The sequence below is a fragment of the Lethenteron reissneri genome, chromosome 26 (assembly GCF_015708825.2).
Source record: "Lethenteron reissneri isolate LAM-NWPU_2019-01 chromosome 26, ASM1570882v1, whole genome shotgun sequence".
Taxonomy (NCBI): domain Eukaryota; kingdom Metazoa; phylum Chordata; class Hyperoartia; order Petromyzontiformes; family Petromyzontidae; genus Lethenteron; species Lethenteron reissneri.
The window spans coordinates 6,693,488-6,716,328 of NC_083804.1; the positions used below are offsets into that span (position 1 = coordinate 6,693,488).

At 45.1% G+C, this 22,841-nt stretch overlaps 1 protein-coding gene across 1 annotated transcript; it reads right to left on the reverse strand.

Annotated features, from left to right (window-relative positions):
- Positions 1-13,621: 13,621 nt before the first annotated feature.
- LOC133347562 (WAP, Kazal, immunoglobulin, Kunitz and NTR domain-containing protein 2-like) lies at positions 13,622-19,416 on the reverse strand. Its single transcript, XM_061559935.1, has 2 exons — positions 18,920-19,416; positions 13,622-17,628 (listed from the first exon to the last, which is right to left on the reverse strand). The coding sequence occupies exons 1-2, from the start codon at positions 19,181-19,183 to the stop codon at positions 16,141-16,143; spliced, it is 1,752 nt and encodes a 583-aa protein (XP_061415919.1). The 5' UTR covers positions 19,184-19,416; the 3' UTR covers positions 13,622-16,140.
- Between the last annotated feature and the right edge of the window lie 3,425 nt (positions 19,417-22,841).

The following is a 22,841-nucleotide window of genomic DNA, read 5'->3' on the forward strand; positions in this document are numbered from 1 at the left end:
CACAGAGATACACACATACATAGATACACACAGAGATACAACAACCGCCATTGTGGCGGTGACGTCACCACGACGCTTGTGCCAGGCCATGTGCACCTTGGGGCCACGTGAAGTGTCGAACGCCCGCTGGCAGGTCACGGGGCAGATCCATGTGGCCACGGGTCGACTGAGATACACACATACATAGATACACACAGAGATAGATAGAGATACATACAGAGATACACAGAGATTATTAGATACACACACACATAGAGATGTCGTGGTGTTATTTCACACAGACAACTTATTTTTCTCCCGTGTCACTGTATTCGTACAGAACTCCTCGGGTTCAACACCACGCGTCTCCGTCGCAACTCCTCCTCTTGTACTGCTCGTCCGCTCCGCTGACTCTCTCTCGCTCCACTGCTAGCCTCTTACTATACACTCTGCTAGCTTCTCTACTGCTCGCCTTATCACGCTCACACTTAGGATTCTGCGAGCCTCTCTAATGCTAACCTGCCCACCCTCACTCCTCCTGCCTCGCCTCTGCCTCCAGCGGGGGATCAGCCAACACCGCCGGAGATGATCAAGTGTTCCGGAGTTCTCTTGCAATTCTCTGCTGCCCGCACTCCAACCAACCCAACTGCGTTTCTCCGCACATCAGCTCCTAACCCCTCACTCGTTAAGAGGCGCCTACACCGTGTTTGCATTTGCAGCCACAGCAAATCACCGCTGCTATGCCTCTGAATTGGTCGCCTCTCCCTGGTTGCTTCGCCTGTGCTCAGGCGAAGATGGCGGTGTACAGAACGAGAAAAAAGATGCTGGAAGGTGACACTGACGGCTGATCTGTGATTCCAGTGTTCAGGGGCCTGCTTAAGGCGCGGCTCCGGCTGGAGCACGCGTACCACACACAAGTCGTTGATGTGCGCGTCTTCTTCGAACGCTGGGGAGCCGGACAAGCCCCCCTCTCTGTACCAGCGTGGACGGCACCATCGTGTTCACCTTCTGAAGCGCTCGCCCGTCATCGTGGCGTGCGCGATGACCACCACCACGTGGCTTTTATTTCGTGTTGTGCGCGGTGCTTTTAGTGCCACAGCGCGTGGATTTGTAGCGTTTATTTCAATTTGTTTGCTGGTGACCGTGTATTTCATATCGAAATCGCCTCCAGTGCTGTTGCTGCTGGCGGCAATAAAAGTTGTTTAAAAGTCTGGTTGCTCTCTCTCTGTCTCTCTCTCTCTGTCTCTGTAGCCCTGACGTGGCCCCACTGCCCGCAGCTCGCACATTGCGTGCGCACTGTTTGCAAACCCACGCGCACGTTACTCCACTGCGGGGATACACACATGTCCATGTAACGCAATGTCCGCATGTCAGATGTCTCCTCACGTGCCCCGCTCGTCGATGCATTTGCGGGCTCCCTTAAGAAGACCTCCCTAGACTGCCTTTCTTCTTGAGATGGCGCTGAGCTCGAATCATCGACACGCGTGTGTGCGCGTCTCCTCTGAGTCCAATTACCCGATCACGGAACAACACCGGCGACAGTTAATCTGAACCGCTCCTGGATCTCCCCCTAGGTCGACTCAACGTCGAGTGATTAACCAGGTGATGCCGAGTGAAAACATCGCCACCGGGGAGACAAAGGCGGGCGGGCTGCTGCTGCTGCTGTTGGCCACCCACCCGTCAACCTCGTGTGCCGTTCCGGCCTTCGTCATGCGGTGCTCGCTAACAGCACTCGCCCCAACGGTTCTGTTACAGGCTACTCGTGGCGGGTGGTCTTTGTCTTCGTGTCGTCCGTGGTGAGGCATGGACGATACTCGTTCGTGAGCCATTGCAGTTGGGCACTTAGAAAAGGCAACAAAACCCCCACGTGCAATATCCCCCATCCCATCCGTGGTGGGGGGGGGGGGGCAGTCATATATATATTGTTTATCACTGTGTCTTTTTGCTTTGTCTTGTCGCGTACACTCCGCTCGCAAAATATTTATCTTTCCCTGGCCCTGATCTTTCGCCTCCGCTGCATTTGCTCAGTTGTCTCTCTTTCGTTGTTGTTGCTTGGCCAGACATAAGAATGTCTGGCAGGACTTGGGCATGTAACAGCATTTCGAAGCCAAGCACAGACACACACACACGCGCGCGCACGCAGTCTCTCAGTTTGCATAGCGTGGAGACTGAGTTTATGTTTTTTATTTATTCTCTGACTACAAACAATGTACGTATACTGTACCCCGATGTAATTTTTTTTTTACTTTATACATCCACGTGAGCAGTAACATTGAAAGTCACCTGAGATGCCTCCCTCCGTTTAAAATAACGATTGCGATGTAACACGATTTTTGTTCCTGGGTAGTAAGTGTTATTTTCTAATTGCTTATGCCTCAAAAGTTTATAAAATGGCTATTATTCGCCGTTAATGCTATTGTCGCTGTGTAAACACGCTGTGTAAACGCCAGCGAGCGTTTACACAGCACACAGCGTGTAATTACTCACGCGGCACACTGCAAGTGCTAGTGTTTCACACACACGCGCAAACTCGCGTGAGCGTCGGCGGCCGTGTATGTTTTAATACACGCGCGTCTCACGCACACGCTCAAATTACCAACACCGCGCCGACGCTCTAGCCCGACGCTCGCTCTCTCGCGCACACCGTCTCCCCGCGCAGTCGCACCACAGACAAATCGCAGACACCACGCCGAGGTTCTACCTACACACACATAAATCACACTGGACCTATCCTCTGAACTCAAGTTTATTCATGGCGTAAATACACCCTACCTGGAGGGGGAATATTTTGCAGGAAGGGCTTAGCCTGACTCTGCCTACGAACCCAGTCACTCAAGCGTTCTATCACGTACCTCCTAGCTGTACTCGGAGGGAGAAGGACGAGCAAAAACTTCACCTATCACTGCCTCGTAGCGGCACTCGCTGGCATCACAAGGACGTTGCGAGAGTCGGAGGGAGAAGGACGAGCGAAAACTTCACCTATCACTGCCTCGTAGCGGCACTCGCTGGCATCACAAGGACGTTGCGAGAGTCGGAGGGAGAAGGACAAGCGAAAACTTCACCTATCACTGCCTCGTAGCGGCACTCGCTGGCATCACAAGGACGCTGCAAGCGGCTCGAGGAGGCAGGACGGCAGGGAGTGGGTCTTGTCGGCCCGGAGGTTGAAGACAAAACCGAGCAAAATCGTCCCCCGCTCCTCGTTTTATTCTCTAAACTTCAAAAGCCCAGGGTGACGTCATACCACGCAGCCAATCGTGCACTTACCTGTGGTTACCGCCATCGTCCCTCTCCACCATCTCTACCATGGCCTAATCCCCTCACTTCAAAGGCCCAGGGTGGCATTGTACCGCGCAGCCAATCGTGCGCTTACCTGCGCCCCCTACATGAAGTGCCACGGAGTGTGCTGCTGCTCCGCTCAGCCATTGTTCTCCCGTGCTCATTAATTCTAACCTACTGGTCTGCCCTTGCCTAATATTCCACCCTCCGCTTCTCCCAATGTCGTGAGTAATTTATTGCGGTTGTCCCAGTGAACCTTTTCCTTCTGCGCCCATACAATTTTCAGCCAATTTAGGGGCACCACAATGTAACCTGTCCTGTGAGGGTCGGCCAATCTCCTGGCACCGGGAAACCGTGGGACTCTCCCTCTAGGTGCCCTTCGGATTAAAACCCGATGTGCCAGGCAACCCCCCATCAGGACACTACTACGTGGGTGCGCTGCGTGCGGGATCGTGGCGTTTAAGGAGTTGCTCTGCGGTCGTGGCACCACACAACAACCCCTTGCAAGTGATTGCTCACGCCACTGCTGGTGGGCGTCAGCACTCCTCGACAGGAGGGAGATCCTAGCGCGCATTATTGAGTGAGAGCAGTGCTTCTCAAAGTGCGTATACGTATGTATGTTGAACTTCTTTCACGCTGTACGTAGCCAACCGTGCTAAGCAGAGGTGCGGGTGGGGGAAGGACAGTAAACTAAGTAGATAAAAGGCAGTTTAAAAAAAAGAGTATTCAATCGAGACGATTTGAAAGTGCATAGCTCCAGTGGCTTCCTTACAAAGTGCAGTCCCCGGAACGCCAACGGTGGTCTGCGACGGTCCTCCATGTGGCCCGCGGGACTGTGATGCCAATACAGGTTCATCCGGAAACAATGACGACGTTCTATTATAATTTTTGTCACGGACATGAATTCATATTTTACTCGTGATGTTTAATTAAAAAAAATAAGGTTAGGTAAACTACCCCCTGATTAAATTACCCTAATCCTAATATCTAAATGGTCCCCTCCCCCCGAAAAAACCCCTTAAAGCTGAGTGATTACTATTTTTTACTTTATGTTCCGGTAATATGAATAATTTTTTTATTACTGGTATTTAGAATGCGTTTTGTCACCAGGGGTGTGGGGCGCCGTGTGATCTGCGGAAATGTTTGCATCTGAGTGGTCCACGCGGGCCAAAAAAATGTCAGAGGTCGCAAACGGGTTTTGATTTCTTACCCGTACCCGTACCCGGCCGCACCAGGGTCGCAAATGGGTACACGTACCCTACCCGTACCCTACCCGAAATGAGTGACAAACGGTTACTCACCAGTGACTCACGGCCTACCCGTACCCATACCCGGCCGCACCAGGGTCGCAAACGGGTACCCGTACCCGTACCCGGCCGGGTACGGGTAGCCGGGTATCGGGTAGGGTACGGGTTTCGGGTACCCGATTGTGACCTCTGCCGTATGTCCAGCTAGTTGCCTGTTAGGACCGAGAGTTGTAAGTTCAACCGCCGCGCAATCGCAGGCGGCGGTGGCATCTACATCTGCAGAACGTGAAGAACCAGTGGCATCTACAGAAGATTATACAACTTGTAATGCCATTCCCCGTGTTTAGGGTACACGCCATACACCATGTTTTGAATCGACAGGAGTAAATTTGGACTTACGAACAGACCTCTGGAACCTAACTCGTTCGTAAGTATTACGCGGCAAAATACAGTCCCTGTATTTGGCCGAATACAGTCCCTGTATTTGGCCGACTATTTCATGCTGGCCACACACGTCTTTGTTTAAAATATTGGAGTACCCTCACTTAAGGACCCGCACATGCAGCACAACTCCCCATATGCATACAGTGCAATGCACCTATTCTACATTGTATGCATTCACACGCCTCACCTCTCAGTTTTTTTGTGACAAGATATATGTGTAAAAAAAGACAAAAACCAATGACAAATTCGTTAGAAAAAAATACTTCCTCCTGGACATATGCTCACATTTTGCTCCTAAGACAACACTGTGCCGGATGGTAATCTCGCGGTGGCATTGCGTTCAGTAAGACGTTTAACAATCATCATCGTCGCTTATTCCCTTGACATTCATTCGCTACCGTGGAAGTTCTCTTGACAGGTGCCCCGCGTTTGGCATTAAAGGTGCGAGCAGTGACCCGCGTTGATATTCAGCAGCCCGGCATCGCTGCAAGTGAGAGCGCCATCGCTTGCCGCTCGATAGCTGCGAGCTCAAGTCTCGGTCGGCGGGGGGGGCGGACTCATCACTTTATCCCTCCAGGGTTGATAAAACGAGTACTACGTTATGACGAATTAAACCGCGATTATCCTTGTTTCCACCATGGCAATGTGGAATTCGCACCACTGACTCAAGCCTGTATATAGGAGACGAGTGGCACTCCCATGCTCGGTTGAGTGGTTAAAGCACTTTGGCGTTTTTCTAACGTGAAATCGGCAATGTTCATTGCCCTATTTCGTAGCCAACCGTAATGGCCGATAAGCACGGTTGACTATTGACGGTGCGAAAGCAATTCAACAGACGTACATATACGAGAAGTATCGTTAACTTCTATAGTCGTTCCCTGGCAGCGTGACATATTTGCTTGCCGTGTCAGCCCAGGATGGAGTTCAATGCCACAATCCATCTCGCTCCTGCACATGATCCCATCTCATCGCTCCATGTCCACGGTAAATGACCTCTCGGGTGTCTTCTCTCCTTCGGCTGCCATTCTGTCACCACTCTCATCCACCGGCCGTCACCTCGTCTCGCGATGTGCCCTGTCCAAGCCTGCCTTCTCTTTTTTTTAGTGGGCAAAATGTTTTTAATTTGCATTCGTTCTCAGGTTCCATGTGTTCCTCTTTCTTTCTCTTAAGTGTGATTGCCAGCATGCAACGCCCCACACGTCGATTTATGAAAAGCGTCGTCTTACTTAGCAGACTCGTCTTAAATTTCCCAAATGTTACTTGGGCTGTGCATATTCTTGCTTTAATTTTGCTTTTAATTTAAAGAGGTGAGTGGGTTTGCATGTTTTTATTTAGTTAGTAATATAATGAGCCAAGAATGTCTGTGTGTAACGCGCGTGACGTCAATCTACGTCGACAAGCCCCCCAACTTTAATAATTATGAACGGGTGACGTCACTCCGCATGAAGAAGTTGGAGCGGAAACGAAATTGTTTTACACAAATTATCTTTCATTTTGACCTTTCTTTATGGAAAGTAAAGCTAGTAAAGAAAGCAACGCAGCAACTAATATAACGAGCCAAACAAGACTGTCTGTGTGTCCCGCGCATGACGTCACTCCCCATGGGGCAACCCCCATAATTAATAATCATGAGCTGAACAATTTATCTATTGAATATCTCAGATTTACTGCAATGTACACCCGTCCTTGGACGGGCAAACACGCTAGTTCATTATTATAATTTACAAATAACACAAATATATTAAATATCGATTTAAAGCTTTCATCTTCTTGGTTCTTTCGGTAAAGTCATTATTATTTCCTATCTATGTGACTATACCGAAAGAACCAAGAAGAGAAATATGTTAGATGTCCTTTTCTAATTTGTTGCGGATTTAACAGTGCATTGGATGAGTTTAGTAGTGACACTGCATCAAACATTTCATCAGAGCAAGTCAACAGAGATATGTTTTTGTAGGCCTAATGTTATGAAAACAACATCTATAAAAATCTGACAGTATCATATGATCGCATTGCATGGATGATGTCTTGCCTCACGACAAATATGGAGCGTACGGTCACAGGAAGTTCCTGTTTTTTTATGCTAATGTTGGTCACATGACCAGGAAGTGACGATGTTAGATTTCCACTGTACCACGCGGGCGTCAGCCATTACACAGATAAGTCAAGATGGCGGCACGCATCGCATCTCAGTGAGACCACAGCCGCACTTGTCCATTGTGGGAGCTTAAGAAGCATTATCTGTAAGTTGTTTATATTCCTATAATATTGGAAATGCTGTTGTAATGTTGGAATGACCGTTATAGCAATGTAAATGCCTTTATGGTGCCGTTAAGTTGCTGTAGTTAATACGAGGCCTAGTTACTAACGAAGCCTGTGACTTTCCTTATTGTGGATGTTACTTGTGATTTAGTAGGTCGTGTCAGACTTGTGTCTATGTTGCGATCCTGAGAGTGATGACGAAGTATCTCATCCACAGTTTAGTGTTAAGTGTAATGCTGTACATTTGGGGTGCAGTGGGATGAATACACTATGTGCCTGTATGCAACGCACCAGCTTGTACCTTTGTCTAGTTGTTCAAGGGTAATGTGGGGGCCTGGTCCTTCCAGGATCTATTGTTATCTAAGACAATGTTCTGATGCTGTGGTGTTCATTGTGTGGGTGTTTCCGGATTATAACAGATGCTGTATCTGTGTTTTCTCACCAGTTTTACCTGTTACAATCAATAAATGACGATCGGAGTTGGACGGTCATCCTGGCTCCGAGGGTTTATTGAACACATGGTTATCTACTCGACTAGCGGTGCAACGCAGCGCACAGCGAGGCCGAGATAGATGATACAATTGTTTGCAGCCTGAAACACATTGCAGTAATTTAAAGAAACAATCCAGAGTCATATCCAGAGCAGGCTTTGGAGAAATAAATAATGGTAAGTTAGGAAACTAACAATTGTTATTCATTATCACGGTATCCACATTCTTCAACTTCAAAACATATTTCTGCAACACCAATTTGAAACAACATAACGGGCGCTGGATTACAGCCTTCAATTTAATTCCTAAGTAAGTATTTTCCAACTAAATTTACATTCCCTAACTTCGTCGTGTATTTATCTCAAGAATATCCAACCACATGTGTCTTTTTTTTGCTTAAAATGAAATCTTGTTTGAGAAGGATCAACCGTTCCAACGATCACATTTTACTCCCCCCCCCCCCCCCCCCAACTTCGTTTGTGTGGTTTGGATTGTCTGCTCCATGGTTCTTACAAAGAATAACACACACTGGATTTAATCACATTACTTGAGAGTTATCGAAGTATGTGTGAAGATTTCTCTTGTTTATTTTTTCAAGTAATTAATTTACCCAACTTCCCCTCTCATGGTCGGTGCACGCACTTGGCACAGGCGGAGTGGAAATAACCACCAAGGTGCCTCTGACCTGAAGTGACTGCAAGTGACCTGAATAGAGGAGGGAGGAAAAAAACACCCACACCCTGTACTGAACTCTCTTTAGACCGAGCTGTGGATGTACATGAGGGTTATTTTTAATGTACTGTCTACAAAACTGGTCCCCAAAGGTGGTGAATGCGGTCGGAGCGTACACGTGGCATCATAGAACCATGGGAGTTTTCTGCTGCACGTGTCCTGTTTGCCCGCAAAAAATTGACCCCAACGGCCTTCGACGGCTGTTTAATGAATGGCAGTCGACCCTCACAACACTTATCCAGCGGACTCGACCCCAGCTTGGCTTCCGCGAGATGATCAGCTCGGGCACATTTCACGTCATTTGGTCATCGGCAAGCTGTGTGTGTGTGTAGGTGCACTTATTTTAGGCCACCCCATGATCCCACGCTGCGGATAAGATATCGGGTCATCGCCACATATATATATGCTAATTTATCCTCTATAGAGAATGTGCCGTTGGACTGTGGAATTTCAAACACGTGGGTAAGGGTTTCCAAGAGAGATAAGTGTTATTCTACGACTCGTTTAATCATTCGCGACTAAACTAAACTATTTTTTATCTTACCAAGTAAGACCCACTAAACTATATAGCTCTTTTTCAGAAACGACCTACCCACAAATGATAGCTCAACGTTGCAGCTTATCCTTTGAACATTTCTCGCAGTCGAATTTTCTCCACGCATGATTCGAAATGTGGAGGGGAAAACCGGAGGACCCGTAGAAAAATCCACGCGACTACGGGGAGAGAGACACGCAAACTCCAAATATACAGCTGGCGTCAGGGTCGCGATCGAACCCACGTGCTCCTGCATATCAGGCGCCATCGTGGCACCGATGATTCCCCCTCAGTCGGGTTAATCGCGGGGACTATCTGAAGAGACGCGCTTTTGATTGTTGCCTTTTCCCTCATTGTCTTTATCGTCGTTGATTAAGTGGTGTTAGTATTTCACTTCAGAAAATGTTTTATCTGATGCAACATCTGGAGTAATTTAACCTTTATAGCATTTCACATTATTAGCATTTTGCAATGTCCAGTACCGTTTTCTTCTGTACCCGCGTTATCATTATTTTGCTTTTGTTACCCAGCTCTTGAAAACGAGCTTTGTATTCTCAATGGGTTCTTCCTTGGTTAGAAATATAAATGTATACTCTGTGTTACTGGCTATAATCGGTATGATGTGTGCTTAGTGCATTGAGAAACACACTACAAATAACAAATGTTACACTACCTATGAAAGTTACCGTTAACTTAAATATTATGCATGCAAAGTCACGTTATTGAGTGTTTATTGCGTAAAAAAATATTGTGGTAAATGTTAACAGTGTTTGGGAAATTCTCAGCACGGTTCCAATAGTACCTGTGACAATTTCAGTGTTACGTAGCACATAGTAATTGTATAAGAATGATACTTGAAACAAGTTTAATGGCATACATTAATATTTTAACGAGTGGATCGGCTGTGCATTGGGTTTATTCACTGCGCTTGCAAATCCAGCGACACGTGAGTTCCATTCCCGACTAACATCAGTGGCGAGTGACATTTGAATCGGTCCTCTCATCCAACCCGCAATTGACCAAGGTGGTGAAGTTATGGTCCAACAAAATCTCCCGTCAATTGACATGGAGGCATGGAAGGTCTTCATCCAACGTTGGATTGACAATGGGTTGTGCATGTGAAGCAGGCCTAGAACTTGGTGAAAAACAAACCTGTGCATTAGTTATTGCACACATGTGCGTAACACGAGTATATAATCTTGATTTGAAGCTTTCGTTACTGCAGGAATCAATACTCTTTGGTTCTTTCGGTAAAATCACGGCGAAAAATACTAATGGATCCGGACGTTCCGATCGCCGCACGAGCGAACCCTCCTGAGGACGATCGCTTGTGTGGCGATCGAAACGTCGTGGTCTATCATTACAAGTATATAAGCTTGAATTTTATTTAAAGCTTTCGTGACTGCAGGGATTTTCATATTCTTGGTTCTTTCGGTAAAGTCACGTAGAAGGGAAATAATAAAATAATATAAATATGAAACAATAATTCTCGTGAGAATTTTTTTCATTATTTCCCTTCTACTTGACTTTACCGAAAGAACCAAGAATATATACGCTTGGTGCAGTACATTTCAAAACGTTGCTCTTTGCACCGCTAGATCTTAGGCTACCAAGCAACAACATTAAATTCCGACCATTGAAGGACGTTAGCGGTTTCTCTCCCGCTAAAGTTCTGCACAAACATTCGTTAATATTTAAAGAGTGGCCGTGCTTTTTAGCCTCCTGTCAGTCACCGGAGACACGAAATCCCCTCTTAAGCCTTCGGAGACGGAAAATGTATCGTCAACATCTACGAGGCGGCAGCCTGAAATCTCTGAAACGCTCTGATGTGTCTCGGTGGGTGTTAATATCAAAGAGCGCAGTGCCTGTGATGTGAATGGGGCTCAAAACAATCCCAAGGCCAAAAGAAATTCTAATAATTTCAAGAATGTATATAAAAGTTCAGTTTGATGTTCTTCTTGGTCAGTGAATTGCACCTGAATTGTGGCTGAACCCCGTAGGAATTATTTTATTTAGTGAAATTAAACGCGACACGTGGGTGGAAAAGGCCACCAACAGAACAATTTCCTTCCTGTTTTAAAGAACACTTCATCCTTCTACTTCTTACGCTGTATTATCATTGTGTGTGGAACAAAAATACCCGCCACATTTGTTTTTACAAAGACAGATGTAATTTCAAGTCGTTTCAAATTGCCTGAAAATATGTCAGTATTTTTTTGGACAAATTTATCGCACACAAGTTTTTCTTTTTGGTATTTGACCAAAAGTAATTTGAAAAAGATGAGCGCAGTATCATTTGTTTCAAGGCCACACTTGAAATGAGAATTTTTTAAATCCGAAGGAAGATGACTTAGTCTCAACTGACTTTGTATGGATCATGTGGGATTCCTTCTATTGCATCAAATTTTCAGCTTATGTGAGATTTCATCAGGTTACAGTGACATTGGTGGATTATGGGGGGATATAACTCGGAGTTAAGAGACATTCCATTAGGATTCACTGGAATTTCGATGAGTTGTGTAAGCAAAATGTGGCTGAGAAAATGTCATCTTTACAACTAATCTCATCTGGTGTGTGTTATACTAGGTGAGTTTATTTTTTTTGTCACAAATCATTCACAGCTCTCCGAATGTGTTTTCAAGTCGTACCGCGTGTTGTTTTGCTCTGATGTCCGTCGCTTCACTCCATGTCCTGGGAGCTCCTTTAGTGCAGCATGTGGAGCAAAACGATCAACATCGTGCCAAACAAACAACAACAACCGCCATTCGCCACTAAGTGGCGGTGACGTCACCGCGGCGCTTGTGCCAGGCTATGCGCACGTGCCACAACCCACAAACACATTAGAGAGCTAAGGAGCGCGATCATGTATGTGTATATATGTTGAAGTTTTTTTCGTAACGTTAAGTAGCCAACCGTGATAATCGAACGTGCGGCGAAAGGACAATAAACTAAACACAAAAAAGCAGTTCAAAATAAATGAGTTTTCAATCTAGAATTAAAAGTTCAAAGCTCCAGTGGCTTCCTAATATCGGAATGAAGAGCATCCCAGACGGTCGCAGAAGCGCATATGGAAGCGCACGATGCGGTGACCGTCTCTGTTCGAAGCAAAGTCAAAAGCCGCTGCTGCGAGGATGACCATAGTTAGGTTTATGCTCCTTGACGAGATCACCGAGCTATTGTGGTGCATTTTGTGGCGAGCACTTTGTGTGTAATGAGTGCGAAAAACCTCTGCAGCGGTACTTTTCATTTTTAAATGTTAATTCGTGATAAATGAATGGGAAATATATGGGTGGAAATTTGTATTTCAAGTAACTTGACACTGGGAAATAATGTAAATATCATTCCTTTGCGAAACAATTCCTTTACTGTTTATCGCAATATGAATTTGTGCCACCTTCAAAACTACTGCATTATATGAGAATTGGTTTCCCCCCTTTTTTTGGTAACAAAACTGGCAAAGGAGGTCCCATGGTACTGCATTACATTTGTTTAGATGATGTACTACTGTACGCTTTTTAAAAATTAAATGCTTTTTATGTGAAATGTCAAACGTTATTCATGTAAATTGCGATCAAAGCTTCATTAATTCCGATACATTTGAATGCACCTATAAACACACCTGACGCGCATTGCAGATAATAACTAGTATGGTATGCTAGTGAGTGTACAACGGTTGTGGAAATGTAACGATGTTTCAGTCAATATAAACGCTCCCTTGTGATGTGTAATTTAAAAAACTGAAACAAAAATGTGACTGAAATAATGTAATAATAGGAACAAACCACCGTACACAAGAGATACGGTTGTGACTATAATGGGCTAAGCGTGTCAAATATGCAGATGCCGGCTATCAGGGTCATCGGGCAAAACCAATGTGTAAAAGGTGGCCGTTTTATGCCCTCCAAAAACGAAGCTTTTCACACTGACTTGAAGTGACAGTGAACTAATAGCCAAGCAATGTTGCTTCGACTGCCAGTCAATTTTGAGTGACGTTTAAAGTTTAAAGTATTCATGTAAATTAAGGAATAAAAATAAAATGTTTTTTTTCAGTGGTAACCTATATGTTTCATGAAGTGCGTGTTTAATAACCATAACTCATAATCACAGTGTTTGTATGAAATTCAATCTGAACGCAATAATTTGGTCGTGTTCAGCGATACCGTTTCAATGCAAATTGATCCGTCATTCTTTTTCAATTCAAGATCAAGATGTCATCATGGGCAAGGCTGTTGACGCCACCGCACCTATCCAATGCCTTCCAACTTCCACAAGATCCTACAACTGCTGTCCAGTGGTCACACGAGCTCCACGATCTAGCCCGACAGTGTCCCACCATCTGCCCTTAAAAGCCTCCTCCTTTGGTTGCCAGACTCGTGGGGGACCACTCCGGATGCCCGTCTCGGTAACCAACCCTCATTCATCCCTGCACGCATGTCCTATCCAGAGCAACCTTTTTTCTGAATCGCATTGGCAACGCTTATCTGCCTTGTTCTGTTTTTTTTTACAGACTTCCGCCATGCTTTTCCCGTCCTGCCACGAAATCCGAGCATCCGTATCAGACACCTGTGCTGAAATGCCAAGGTCGAGTGTAAGCTTACACTTTTTTTTTTTATTAAAGAACAATCATTCAGAATATATATGTAAAAATGACACACTTTATTGTTGTTCATTTCAATAATGCATGTAAAAAAGAATCTACTGTACAAAACACAACATACAATATATGGATCATCAATAAAATGGTTCCTTTAACACGTAGGCTTTCGCGACCAATATTATTCATAATAAACTTTTTTGGGTTAGATCGCGTTATTTACAAATGTGTCGTAACCCTCCACCCGGCCAATCAGCAAAAATGTGTCACGTTAACAAAAGACAAATAGTTCACTACTTTAGCCAACTGGTGTGTTGAAGAGTGGTTTAACATCATTAACAATTTTTGTTAGTACGACGTTTCGCTGGTAATTACCAGCGAAACGTTGTACTCAAAAATGGTAAATGATGACGCTGGTAATTACCAGCGAAACGTTGTACTCAAAAATTGTAAATGATGTTAAATCATACTCTTTGGTACTTTCGGTAAAGTCACGTAGGTGAAAAAATAAAATAAAAAAATCTAGAATGATGTAGTGAACTATTTATCTTTAGTAAACGTGACACATGTTTTACTGTTTGGCCGTGTCGGGTGGTGGAGGGTTACGACACATTTATAAATAACGCGATCTAAACCCAAAAAGTGTATTATGAATAAAATGGTTGTTATCCTCATTAAATGTTTAAATACGAGTGTGAATACGTACTCTAGAACAAAATATGGTAGTGAATAGGTCTTGTTTTATATGTGTGGCATTAAAGCAAAACATGAAATACACAAATAGTTCCCTACAAATTACTTCCTAGTTTTATGCTGCTGCGTAGATTTTCGCCGTTATGGGGTACAGAGTACAAAACGTCACGGTAGGTCAATTGTAAATGTTGTTGATTTACTTTCCAACACACCGGTGTTGTGAAGTAGCAACTAACTGGCAACTTTCGTTTACGTGACAACCCCTAACTAACTAGCTCTGTCGGTAGTGGCAGGTTTCACGACACACTTTTATTTATGCGATCGAATCCACAAAAAACCTTTGTTATGAAGCTTTCAGCCTTACGATCCGAGAGCTTCAGGAAGTGAACGTCGTACATCATGGTAGCCAACACGTGCGGTACAATCGTTATTTTATAGTTTTGATGTTTTCATTGTACAGTAATTGAATATAGGACTCGTGTTGTTACTTCACCGCTTGTAAAGAATATGTCAAATCCGTAATACTTTCATTTGTTCGATGATGGCAAAGTTACAGATATGGCGATAATTCTGTAAGAGGTGTAGGAATGTAACGGTACTTTGATATTTAGTGGCACGATGCAAAACAATATCTTAAGTTAATATCGGGGGGAAACAGAAACATGAGTCTTAAATACAAGAAAAACAGTCTTACTGCAGTTAATGCATACTACATACTGCTACAATCATATGCTTTAATTTGTACTGCTACAATATCACACTACTAATGATAAACCATATAAAGTTACTTAATGCTAATCATGTAACGTATCAAAGCTGTGCTTAAATAGGTGTAAATAATATCGATGGGACCCTTTTGGCAGTATCAAGATAATGAATTATAAAACAAGGTATTTTTAAAATCATTTAATATTATAGGGTCCCGTAGATATAACTGCTTCACCCGAGCTATTAATACTTTGGTGTTTGCATTGTCCTTGTACTGTTTGCCTTTTGACAGCCTTTGGTCTGTCGCCCTCGTGAGACAAAGCCATGAAAGACGTTGTCTCTGGTGAGGCCAATCAGTTTCAAGGACAGTGCATATATCATTAAAGCATATTTGTTTGCATTTTTTGTTTTTACCACAAGTATGTGTGGTTAATGCAGACTTGATGTCTTTCAATGGGTATCTATTTAGTGTTTGAACTTCACACCTCTGTTCTATTTTCATCATTCAAATGTGTAAATTATGCATTCAATTAAAATTAAAAAATAGCAGCCCATTGGTTACATTAATGGCTCCACGGCCCATGTCCGATGAGCCACTTAAACTTTAAATATTTCACTCAAAGACTTGTTAAATGTTTCACCTACTCAAAAAAAATCTACTTCTTCACAATGAGTTAGCACTGTATTAAAGCGCCAGCAACTTCACCCTGTGTGGTCATTCAATGTGCGCATATGTTACCCTCCTCGTACTAAAATCATTGGCTTAACTCTGCAGGCCAATTTAATTGACGTAAAACTTTCAGAGCACCCTCTGGTGTGTGCTAATACAAAACCTGGTGGATTGTGGAATGGGAAACCTTTTTCTATTGATCGAAAATCAAGAGGCCCTCACAAATCGTGCTAAAGTTAAAGCAAAAAATGTTGTCAGGTTGACAAATTTCCCCTCCAGTATCCGATTAGTGCGACTTAGATGTATACAAGTGATGGATCAGTATCGTTTGTGGGCCGTCCCGAAGCGGCCATGGGCCAAATGATATTAAATAATGGGCCATATGCAGCTGGTGAGGCACGGGTTCCCCCCTCCCTGGCTTATGATTTTAAAGTGTCCTCTAATGTTGAACGTAGGTTGAGTTTAACCTCCCACCAAACTGAGATCAAAAAACAAATAGTGAATGGAAACTAATCGACGACGCGCTGCAAATTGTCGCACGCATTCTTTGAAATCATTTCGTAAATCTTCTTCGTGCGTCTCTCGATGGCTGCCTGCACGAAGCTGTCTGGGTACAGCACGGCCATGCCCTCGTACACTTGGCCCATGATGAGCAGGCGCTCCTCCGACACCGTCACGTTTGGGCAGGGGCACTCCCAGTTGATGTGCAGCAGCGTCACCTCCAGGTGCTTCGTGTTGAACACCTTGAGGCCCATCTTCTCGTCCTTCAGCACTTCGTCCACGATGATCCTCGCCACCCCCGAGGTGCCGTCCTCCGTCAGTTCAGCCATGCGGCCCAGGATAGCAAAATCGGAAAGGCAGAAACTGCGCGCGATCTTGTTTCGCGACTTGCAAGCCCTGCACTGGCGGCCGTGCGGAAAAGGACAGTTATCCTCGCACACCTCCTGGCTTTTAAAGTTGTTCTCATTGCCTTCGCAGCCGCCGTAGATGAAGGACTGGCAGCGCTTGATGAGCGGGTTGTAGGCCCAGCGTAGCGCCCAGTGCTTGCAGGGTCCCTGCTGCACGGGCAGCGAGCATGTGTTGTTGATGTTGGTCATGCACGCCATCTTGCACTCCTCGTAGGTGATGAAGCGGTTGAGGCTGTTGTTGCATTGGCTGTGCGAGAACGTGAAGCAACCGTTCCTCTTCACGTCGAAGTACCACACCGTCTGGGTCTTGCCGCCACAGTCTTCGCGGTCCGGCATCTTGAGGCACTCTTCGATGGGGAACTCCTCCATGTCTTTGCTGAAGGTGTGCGGGTTGCGCATGATGGACAGCGGGAAGTTGGCCCTCAACAGCCCCGCTGTATTGCGCGCCGTGCAGGTGTAGATGCCGGCGTTGGGAGGCTTCACATTGTAGATGACCAGCTCGCCGATGTTGGTCACCACCATGTTGCCGTACATGTGGTCGGGTCTCATGATCATGTTCTTTTCGCCCTCGCCCTGCTTCTCCCAGGTGATGTCCGGCTTGGGCTGCCCGCTCACGTCGCAGTGGAAGCTCACAGTGCCGCCCAGGTACACGGACTGCTGCGCCGGCTTGGCGACCAGGGCCGGCCGGATAGGGGTCACGTACGTGGTGGGAGCGTTGAGCGTCGCCGGCGTGACGGCGGTCTCGTTGGGCCTCGGGCTCGTCTTGGGCCCCATGGTGTAGTACTTGCACGGCACGACGGTGAGCGTGACGCCCTTGACGCACGCCTCGGCGTCCATGTAGCACTTGTTGTAGTAGGTGAGGCCGTCCGAGGCGCAGGTGAAGTTGGGCTCCTTCTCGCAGCGGTCCTTGCACTTGCACGTGGGCTTGCCCTCCCACACGTCGCACTCGGCGCCCTGCTGGGGGCACTGGAATGAGTAGCACGAGGCCAGATCGTCCTGGATGATGGGCTCGCCCTCGGGGAAGCGCGCCGTCACGCAGCTCTTGAGGCCGCACACGTTGTCGCAGCATTTCTCCAGGGCCATGCAGTCCTGCGAAAGTGGACCGGCCAGACGTGGTTAGAAAACGAAGTACGTTTGCAAGAGTTGAACAATAAAACGAGCGAACAACTATTTTCTTTCCCTTGCTAAGGTTGTTGTTGTTGTTCAACCGTCTCTGTGTGTGTGATCTCCTTAGCTTGTTTTTTTATGTCTCCCCGTTTTTATTGTTCTTGTTTGTTTCCCCTCACCATTATTTCCAAATGTGATTTTGTACATATTTATTTTCGTTTGTGCTGTGGTATTTCTGAGCTAAATAAATGCAAATCCTTAACCTTAACGTGGATTCTACGTAGTGTTTATAACTTATCATACTACGTTTCAAGTCAAATTGGCTTCCTGCTGTTGGTGGCCCTGAATTAGCGGTGGAGATTCCATATTCTTATGGTGGGGTTCAATCTATCCATAGCACTAAAATGTAAACTACATTCTATACTTATTTAATGTAGTGTGTGTGTGTATAAAGTTAGGGGGAGTGATAGCTTAACAGTTTGCACGCTGACACTATGAACCCAGGAACCCGAGTTCGATTTCCGCTCATGGCCAACACCAGTGACGAATTTATGAACCGGTGCTGGGCCTCCCCTAGGTCGACTCGGCCTCAAATGAGTACCTGGTGCGGTGTGTAAACATCGCCACTATGGAGACAAAGGCGGCCGGGCATGGTGCTGGCCACCCACAACTTCGTGTGCTGTGCCGGCCTTCATAGGTGCTCCTCGCTAACAGCGCTAACCCCAACAGTTCTGTTAAAGGCTAAACAGGGGATGTTTGTCTTTGTATAGCGCATACTGAGGGCAGTATGCATATCATGGAAAACACACACGAACTATACTGTTTTAGCCACATGCATTTTATCCACATGCTGCCCAGGCTGAAACTCCGTGTTACTGGTTTAGAGTCTTGAGATTCTTTCTTTGCTTGCTCATAAATCAAAACCTGTGTGCAACCCTGTCACACCCCTTGTTACCGTGGACAGCTCACAGGTTGCACATTCCACCCCCGTAATTCAGCAGTAGCGGCAAAATAACTGTGCGCGAATCAAGGCGGTAAAGCCTCTTGCAAACTGAGTCGTTTGTAAATTTCACTACAAATCAACACGTGTGGTGATTGTTATCCAAACATTTCCGACGTCAAAAAATAAAAACATTTGAAATCAGGACGACATGAAATGAAAAAGTACGCGCATTATTTAAATGAAACACTTTTAAGTCATATTTGTTTGGTATTGAAGATCACTTTTTTTTTAGAGGAGTCTGATCTCGTATTAAGTGTCGTAGCTGTTCACCTGGTCTCCGTTGCACTCCCTGTTGCAGGTGCTCTGCGCATCCACCCACAGGTTCGGGTTGAGATCGTTGGGGCAGACGCCGGCGTGGGCAAATTTATAGGGCAAGATGCTGGCCCCGTTTCCACCGCACAGCGCCATCAACAGCAGCAGCAGCACCCCGAGCCACTTGCCATCAGCACCAGCAGCAGCCCGGCTGGGTGCGCGCGTCGCCTTCCCATCGACGCGGCTCAAGAGCAGAGAGGCGCACAGCCCCAACGGAATCATCGCGACTGCTCAAAAGCCCATCCGAGTCCCGACGATCACGTTAAAGAGGTGTGCCGCCGCCGATGCCGCCAAGAGGCTGTGAGGCTGCACCGTCGGACAGATCGGCGTCGTGGACACGGGCTCGCTGCGTTCAGATGTGTACCGCGCACGCTCAGGTTCTGCTACAGGAGCGAAGCTTTGCTTGGGCATCGGCGCCAGGTTATATATGCTCTCTTTTGGTCCGGATGAGAGGTATTAACTTTCCCTGGACACCATTTCATGAATGTGCCCTGCCCGCAGGCAGTCTGCGGGTCTTGCCAGAACTCAGCTGTACACCGCTACAGGTGCCCAGAGCCAGCATGCCAAACGAAACGGGGAGCTTTTTTTTTATTTTTTACGAACAGAAACACCGAGCGTGCCGAAAAAATTATCGAAGGGATTCGCCGACATGAAGCGCAGCCAACTCGACCTGTCTGTGTTTTCCACAACAAAGACAAATACCTTTGTTTTTAGTGTTGGCAATAACAACACCGTTAGGAGAGAGAAATGTGTTGACGTCACGTGAAGAAAAATAATTTAAGTATATTGTTGTCAGCCCATTCACATAAGTTAAAGGGAAAACATAATCACGAATATACAGTGGTCACGAGAGACCCAATAGCTTTTTACACATTATACCATACTTTATTACTTCTAAAAGTGAATGAAAACAAGAGGTAAAACCTTTTTAATAATTAACAAAGGCATTATTTAAATACATTTTGACACATGCATTATGCAGTTGGTTATCATAAATAAATGTCGAGATACCATGATGCCAGAAAAATTGATGTTTATCAATAACCGATTTCAGTCAAAGAAATATCCGAGATATTAGACCAAGGCCGTAGCCATGGAGTCAACATTGGGGGGGGACCAAATCTTCCAGGGGGTCTGGGGGTCCCCCACCCCCCCCCAAAAAATATCTAAATTTGAAAACGAATTTCCTGCCATTACCTGCCTAAAATATTAAAAAATTCACTAACACATAGGATGGACTTTTTATTTATATTTTACAATGTCTAATAGTGTATTGTATTACATTGCTGTTTTTTTACCTTTTCTTGTTTCATTGTATGTAATTGCAGAGATTAATAAAGTACAACCATAACCACAATCATATAAACAGAAATCTATTTTATAGCAATATATTCGAGGGGACATTTTGAGCATTTTTGAATATTGGGGGGGAGGGGATGTGTCCCCCAATATATATTATAATTACGGTCTTGTATTAGACAACACTTTGGAAGCAAAGCAACTTAAACTCACGTTCACCTACAAAAAAAATTACCAAACTCATAATTAGAAACGAAACATACCCGCAAAATGAAAAATATAATGTACACAATACAGTTAATCTGTAAGTACATGTTTGTCCAGAAAACTCCTCCTACACTCCTCCACTAATTTCTGAGAATTAGGTTTCATTTGAAAGCTGATGCTATGTGGTTTGTTAGAACAAGGTTAAAATCTACCTGTAAAATGTTTTACCTTAAATTTAATAATTCAGGTAATTCAGCATATCGGCCCCAGTCCTGCGTGTCTGCTGTCGTTTGACATGACCCCAGTTTCAAAATCATGCAATGTATAGTAGGCATGCGTCATTGGAGAGGGTGTGCGTTGAGGAAACACACGGGAGGCAGCCAGCGAGGAGACAGCTCTAATTTATTACCACGACTCTCAAGTGGCTCCCAACTAGTTGGAAATATTGTCCAAGGAGCCTTGCAGATACAATTATTGCCAGTCAGAGGCACATGTCAGATCGCACATTCTCAAAACGTGCGACTTTAAAGCCGGGCGGTGGTGGCTATGCACCTGGCCTGTAATCCAACACTGTGGAGGCAGCGAGGGTTGTTCAATCGCCACAAATGTTGTAAAACTCGCTACCCGTGGGCGTCGAGGTGCCATACCCTGGCTCGCCAGGAGAAGGCAGTAAAGTGGACTAATTGCCATCTGCTTTAATCTGTGTGGGGATAGAGTGTTGCCCCCTCGCACGCGTGGTTTTATTTCCAGGCGCTCCGGTTTCCTGTGATGTGTATAGACACTCATTAATTGGCTGATGACATCTTCAAATAAAAACGCAATGCAGGCCCCCTCCTGAAAAAGAGTCGTACAACTCAAGTGCAGCTTTCCTGGATAAGGTAATGTTGTGTAAAAGTGAAGCAAGCAGATATACATTTGTTGCATCTTGCAAGTGTTTACAGTGACTGGAAATAATCAGAAATCACAAAGAGATAAAGGTGTATGTAATATCGACAAAACATGTATATATCCATGTTTCCATATACTTGACTGCTTAAATATATGCAATACATTTCACGTGGAAATCCTAACTTGCGAGAATATTTTCATGTGCCTTTAATGTTGGAGCATTGCAAATGTGCAAAACATGGTTTTGGGTGATAATTTTAACTTATGTGGCCCGGGGTTTTCCTCCGCAAAGGTTATGTTTTGTTAACAATGCACGGGTTTTTACGAGGTTGATCATCGTTCAACACTGCCAAAAATGTAAAGAATGGACATTTTTTATTGGACACATTATATGTCATATCCAAAGATCAAAAATCTGATGTTTTTGTAAGCTTCTTAAAGGCATTCCAAAATGTTAAATTAAAACATACCCCAATACTTCATTATTGTTTTCTTTGGAGGACTGGAAAGGAAGTCCATTGATCTATGATACGCCAAACCCTTTTTTTCAATGACAGGAATCTTCTCTTTATGTTATGAATGAAGCTGGTTCCATTTACTCAGATAAAACTATAAGATTGAGATTGACGATAACCATGAACTCTGGCTGTCCCCAGGAATTCACTGGTCCTGCACAAAAACAACCTCGATTTCCCATACACTCCTTCAACAAGTTTCCTTAGAACTGCTTTTTGTGTTTAGTTTTTTGTCCTTACCCCCACACTTCCAATTAGCATGGTTGGCTACGTACGGTGCGAAAGTTCAACACACATACAATGCATACAACCAAAGACTGACGATTGTGCCATTAAGCAGACACCAAGGGTGAACTGCTATTTCTCCCCTTTGCGCAATTGGGGTGTTAAATCTGACTGAATGGCACTGTGGCCGAATGTTCAACTTGTGTCAAGAATTGCAAGTTCCAATCCTGGCTACAGGTTGACTCAGCTTATTATCCATCAGTCGATGAAGTGAGTACCATTTACTGTGGAGTAAAATCAGTTTATTTACCCCTTTAGACTGATTAACTGCCAAAGGAATGTGGAATTTCCACCCCTGGCTCAAGCCCACCCATAAAGATGTACGCAACCCCACTCGTTTGGGCAGAAAGTCGTTCTGACAAATCAAATTTCCTTTGAGACCGAAAAACATCATTGTAATATTATTTCAACAATCAGTAACCTTTCCAAATCAAACATTATTTGGCGATACTGTGTTGGCAATAACAACGCCTTACAGGAATAAGTATATAATAGGTGACATTTTGGGCAATTGCCCTTCTTCAATAATCTTCCAAAATTAGTCCTTCCTGAATGGTTTTGACGCTCAGTCAGGATGTCCTGGAGAGCTACTCAGCCGTTAATCTTGACCACCGACCACGATCCCTTCGAGCATCGTGACCTGACCAAGCCCACTTTTATTTTCTAAGTTGATGTCTTTAATTTGT

What these genes read in the sequence shown, in the direction of transcription:
- LOC133347562 (XM_061559935.1), bottom strand. Translation starts at nt 19,183, where the DNA reads ATGATTCCGTTGGGGCTGTGCGCCTCTCTGCTCTTGAGCCGCGTCGAT. An exon ending in GGGAGTGCAACGGAGACCAG is followed by an intron (nt 17,629 to 18,919) that starts GTGAACAGCTAC and finishes CCACTTTCGCAG; the next exon opens with GACTGCATGGCCCTGGAGAA.